This window comes from Lactuca serriola, chromosome 9 (assembly GCF_051521515.1).
Source record: "Lactuca serriola cultivar US96UC23 chromosome 9, Lser_US96UC23_V15, whole genome shotgun sequence".
NCBI classification, from domain to species: Eukaryota; Viridiplantae; Streptophyta; class Magnoliopsida; order Asterales; family Asteraceae; genus Lactuca; species Lactuca serriola.
The window spans coordinates 20010307-20016257 of NC_136416.1; the positions used below are offsets into that span (position 1 = coordinate 20010307).

General features: G+C 29.6%; 1 protein-coding gene across 1 annotated transcript; it reads right to left on the reverse strand.

The window, feature by feature from the left end:
• Positions 1–2481: 2481 nt before the first annotated feature.
• LOC145074187 (CCT motif family protein) lies at positions 2482–3690 on the reverse strand. The gene is made up of 3 exons (XM_079020594.1): positions 3164–3690; positions 2779–2928; positions 2482–2633 (listed from the first exon to the last, which is right to left on the reverse strand). The coding sequence occupies exons 1-3, from the start codon at positions 3494–3496 to the stop codon at positions 2607–2609; spliced, it is 510 nt and encodes a 169-aa protein (XP_078876720.1). The 5' UTR covers positions 3497–3690; the 3' UTR covers positions 2482–2606.
• Positions 3691–5951: the final 2261 nt, after the last annotated feature.

Below are 5951 nucleotides of genomic sequence, written 5' to 3' on the forward strand. Positions count from 1 at the left end.
GGATGTAGTCGTCACAAATCTTTATCGAGAAACATAATCTTGAACATTGAGATTGACTCTTATCCATGTCTCGGGTTCATACAAATATCTACAACAAAGACATAGTTGATCACCTATCTAAGGGCTGAATCTTGATTAAATCAGAGTTCGAAAGTTGCTTTGGATAAATAACTTAAAGTTGTGCGAGAACCCAAGAACTCCGAATCCACTCCACATTATCAAAATGAAGACCACTATTAGTCTTCAAATGTTGTGTCTAAGCCATATCTATGCAAAAAAAAATGTATTAATGAATTTTTTTAATATGCATATGTGCACATCTAAAAGTGCATATACACACATTTTGTATTTTTTTTCAAAACCAACACAACAATAAGACTCTAATGCCAACTTTTGAAAATAAATTGCAACTGAAAATGTCTAAAAAAATACAAAAAGGTAATTGTGCATATATACACATTTGATGCATATTAAAATGTACATATACGTACATTTCAAAATAAAATGTGAAATCTTTTTTTTAGTATGAATATGTTTTAAAGGCGTTATTTTCAGTTTAATGGTGGTGTTGTTTTTGAAAAATGTTGACCATATTAGTAATTATATGGTTCTCATATTTATATTACTTCTCAAAAACTCTCTCTCTCTCTCTCTCTCTCTCTCTATATATATATATATATATATATATATATATATATATATATATATATATATATATATATATATATATAGAGAGAGAGAGAGAGATAAGTTCAAATGTTTTTAGCAACTATTGTGTGCATGTATGCACCAATGAGAATCGAGGAAATAATAAATCTTTAAATAAATCATGTAAGGGTATTATAGTAATCTTTGCATTTTTAATTATGGTAATTCATTAACTTCCTACAACCTAGTTTTCTCCCCTCTTTATCTTCAAATGATCGCCCTAAAAAATCTGTAGCCGCACCTCAATCGGTAACTTCAATGTTGTTCCTCTACCAGTCGACCATCACCGATTTCCTCTCCTCTCCTCCCATCCCTAATTTCAATTTAATCCCTCTATTGGCAAATTAGGTCATCCCCGAGATCAGCCTACTTAAATTGAGTGCACGCTTAAACCAAATTGAATCCTCCAACTTCAAGGGGTAACAACATCGTACGCCTTGAGTCTCTCTCACCAAGCGAAGAAGCTCCGACGTCTCATTCCAGCCACCGTTTCCTTGTTTCTCAATTTATCAGCTCCTGTAATTGGCTATCTTGTATTACAATAAAATACAGGTATATGATTTGATTATTACCATTTTCATGGGGTTACTCCTGCAATTGGCTCTCTTGTATAATGACCACTCTGTTTGTTTCAAATTTACATTTTCTCGCAAGTTGCTTAGGTAGATCTATCAAAAGTATGTTGTTGAATAAAGATATGTACGATTGTAATTAGTCTTTTTAATTGCATGAATTTGAGATGTTTCAATTCTTTGCTACCTAATAACCGATGTTGGATACATATCATGCATTCCAACTGTTCGACGAAATGCCAGTAAGAAAAAAAAAATTCTCAAAAAATAAAAGATTTATTTAAAGAAAATGATAAATGAAAGGCTTTGTATGTTTAATGTGTAGTTGTTACAAGTGTATCACTACGAATTACTTGGCAATGAATTTCTGATAGAAATGGCTTGAAGAATGGCTTGAAGACCTGATGGGAAAGGCTTGAATAATGAATTAAAGAATGATCACACTCATTGTTTAAGAATGTTGTTATTTTTTAAGAATTATACTTGTTATTCTTTCAGAATGTTTGTTATTATTTAATGAATCACAATCATACATTGTAATTATTTGGTATATTATTAGTTCAAGAATCGATTTTGTGTATTCTTTCAGAATGTATTTACTAGTTTATGGTTGACATTCTGTCATTCTGACAGAATAAATCGAAAAATATATTTACTAGTTTATTGCTAACATTCAATCATACATTGTAATTATTTTGTATATTATTAGTTCAATAATCGATTTTGTGTATTCTTTCAGAATGTATTTACTAGTTTATGATTGACATTCTGTCATTCTGACAGAATAAATCGAAAAATATATTTACTAGTTTATTGCTAACTTTCTATCATTCTGACAGAATAAAATCGGATTTTTAATTTTGAATTAATTTAAAATATTCAGATTTTTAAAAATAAAGGAATTAATTATCCCTAAAAATATGAAAATTTCCTTTTTTAATATAGGTTAATTGACTAAAATGCCCTTATACTGAAATTTGTGTGATTATATGGTATATGTTATCTTATTCTACTATCATAGACTCTCAAATCATGACTCTTGATTATATTCCATCCAATGGTCTAGATCTGTGCATTCTGGCACACAATAGTTATTAGAAACAAAAAAACCTAAGCCTATATATATATATATATATATATATATATATATATATATATATATAGAGAGAGAGAGAGAGAGAGAGAGAGAGAGAGAGAGAAATTTACATAAATGAACTATGAAAAAGACAATACACAAAGGATGGCCACGTAGAAAATAAAATACCAAACAATTTGACAAGATATTTTTTTGTGTAGATATTTTTCTCATCGCCTTTTAGTATCTTCTCATGATTCCCTTTTCACAAATCTTCCCTGTAAAAAAATATTTCAAAATTTAGATCCTCTCAACAAATTAATTATATTTTAAAACATGTATTTTTATATGTTATATTCAAAACACGATTTGAACAAGTATTCACCAAATTATAGACAACAAACTTTAACAAGTACTAGTAACCTTGAGTCTTGGTCTTTTATCAGCATTGAGTTTTCGAACATGATATCTTATCTTTCTAGAAAAGAGTCTACTTTCACGTTTCTTTTTATATTTCAGAACACTTGCTTCCCTTTTGGTTCGAGCTTCTTCCATCACCGGTACCTCTCCTATCTAAAACATTCAAAACTATTATCAATTATGATTTTTTTACATCATGTCATGTAATACATTCTACGGAAGAAATATCATAAAAGGTCACTATACAAATTTCCTTATTTCCATCAAACAAATGATCTATTCTTCTAATCTACATAACATGTTTGCAATGATATCACCAAAAACCCGATACATTATTCAAAGAAAGTTGTTTGAAAAGTAAAATTAATCGAAATTTTTAGCAACTTACATAGCCATTGTCAGAGGTTGATTGAGCGAAGTCATCCGTCCAACAAGGACCACGGTTCGACCAGGCATCCATAACGTCTTGATAATTCAAGCTTAAATATAAACTCTCTTTCTTCTCATTATGCTCTTGATCTTCATCATCATCGACTTCTTCTTCTTCCCAATATCCCCAAATTTCTTTCTTTATGTTTCCAATCAAATTGACCATACTACCCTCCCGATTTGCGGACTTTTCCCCATCACAAACAGCCTGATCTTGATCCACTTCATTGATTGAAAATTCATCCCATTCGATCAAATGATCCCAATTGAGTTCATCATAAGTGATACTCATAACACCTTCTCCTTGATTTCTTTATGTTTAATATCCAAAATGCCCTCGAAATCAGATAGATTGTCAGCGTTGCTTTCAAAATATTCATCGATTATGGAATCTGGGACAAGGTGTTCTTCTTTCTTTGGAGACTTAAACACAGAATTTTGCCCCATTTTTCAGTGTGTGTGGGTGTGTTTGGCAGGAGGTGCTTAAGCTTTGATGTGCATGAGTATGAGGATTGAGGGTGTGGGTGAATATTATGGGGTTTGGGTTGCCTGGCTGGCTAGTGGTTGCTCTTTTTTTGTTGGATGACATGGCCTTATCTTCCTCTTATTGGTCAGAATATGCATCCAACATAGCACTTTTTAATAATTATTGTAAGGTCAAAAATAATTATATGAGTGGGCCTATATCCTTGAATTTAAGTAGAATATCAGTTTGGTTGTATGGCATCTTCTATAAAAACTCTTGTATGTCGACTTTAATTATCATCGTAATTCGTAAACATTTCTTGATATTTTTAGTCTTTTTGGTTGAATGTAACTTGAACAATTGTTTGTTTGCTAGTTTTACTTCATGTTGACGTAGAGCCTAACCGGATGTCCACCTATAACTAGAGTTGTCCTTGGAGGGAAGCTAATTGGACTGTTTGATGGATATTTAAAATAGAAGTATACCTAAACAGACTCAACTAGCCGAATAGGATATATTTGCGTCAGATCTATATAAGGTCAAGGATACATATCTTCACTTACTCTTGGGTTTTTTAGAAGTAGGGTATGTCTTATCCTTCTTAAAAAAAGAAGACACGCCTGATCATATATTTAATAGAGATGTGTCTCATCTTAAATGAAAATAATTTATTCGCGTGTTATCCTCTTATGGATTATGTCACATGTCATTTTGTCATAATTTTAAAATATTTATTTTTCACTTGTCATTTACTTCATTTTTCATTTTTTTAATATATCATTAATTTAGTTTCCATAAATTAAACATACCATAATGATTATATCAATTTCAAATTTCAAATTTCAAACTTTAATTTCAGTTTTAAATAAATTTACAGTTTAAACCTTCGTATTTAACGTTTTTATATAATTAACACGTTTAATACACGAGTCTGACAACTAAACACATAATTTTTCTACATGTTTTTTTTCATAATATTTACTTATTTCAAATTTCAAATTTAAATAAACTTCCAGTTTAATCATTCATATTTAAATTTTTATTTTAATCAACTCGTATAATATACGTGTCTCACAACTAGTTTTTTTAATAAAAGTATATATTGAAGAATTTCCACACCACTCTGTATGAAATGTAGAGTAAATTACATGTTTAGCCATTGGCGTTTGTTTTTCATAATACGATCTAACTATCGTGATTGTTGCAAGTTTGGTCTCCTTTCAAACTAAAGTATGGAATGTCTTATACTTCTAAAAAAAGACACTCTTGATCAAATATTGAAAGAATCTTGTTGGATTGACACTCATTGACAAGGTAATTTTTTTCAGTCTTATGGTGTTCATGTATGTAAGTTATGGTTATGTGGTTTGTAGTCTCACCTTAAAATTTTGGAGGCTCGGTATAAAAATTAAATTAAGGCCCCATATATTTTTTGTAAAATATTACTAAAGAAATTTCTTACTGCTAAAGACAATAAGAGTCCACTACTTTAACGAACATAATATTTATTGTTAATAATATAAATGAGATTTGTGACATGCAATTTTACTTTAATCAACATATTACTATTATTTTCTTCTAATTTTTTTAGTAATATAATATTTAAAAATATTCTCAATCAAAGGCCCGTTACGATAGGAGGTCCCATGTGACCGCACACCTGTACAACCTCCACGGCCGCCACTGGTGGTATGGGATTGGGAATTTGTAACCTACGTTGGTATAATCTTAAATTGGTGAATAAAAGTGGAAACACTTACAAGAATATGTCTATTTACACTTGATATTGATGATACTAAGTGAGTAGTATCATATTTCTCAAGAATTGATGAACATGAAGTTAGGGTTTGATATGGATAAAGGGGATGGTCAATATTGGCCAAGTTTGGTTAACAAGTGTGTTTAATAGATATTTTGTGGTATACATGTATTTTTTTAACCCCGACAGAAGTGAACTATTATCATAATACAGATAAATAGTATATATATATATATATATATATATATATATATATATATATATCATCATATCATATCATAGCATATCATATCATACTATATTATAAAGGAAACATTTTTCCTTTCACCACATTCATTTGAAACTCCCATGACTTTTCAATTTCTTTCAAATAATAATTATAAGTTGGTTAATAAGGTTAAATAAATATCAAATCTAAAGTGTAATCATATATAAACTAAATTTCAAAATTAAAGTAATATCTTTACTTCTACTTATAAAGTTATGTCTTTTAACTTTTAACATAGAATGCTTAATTTATTA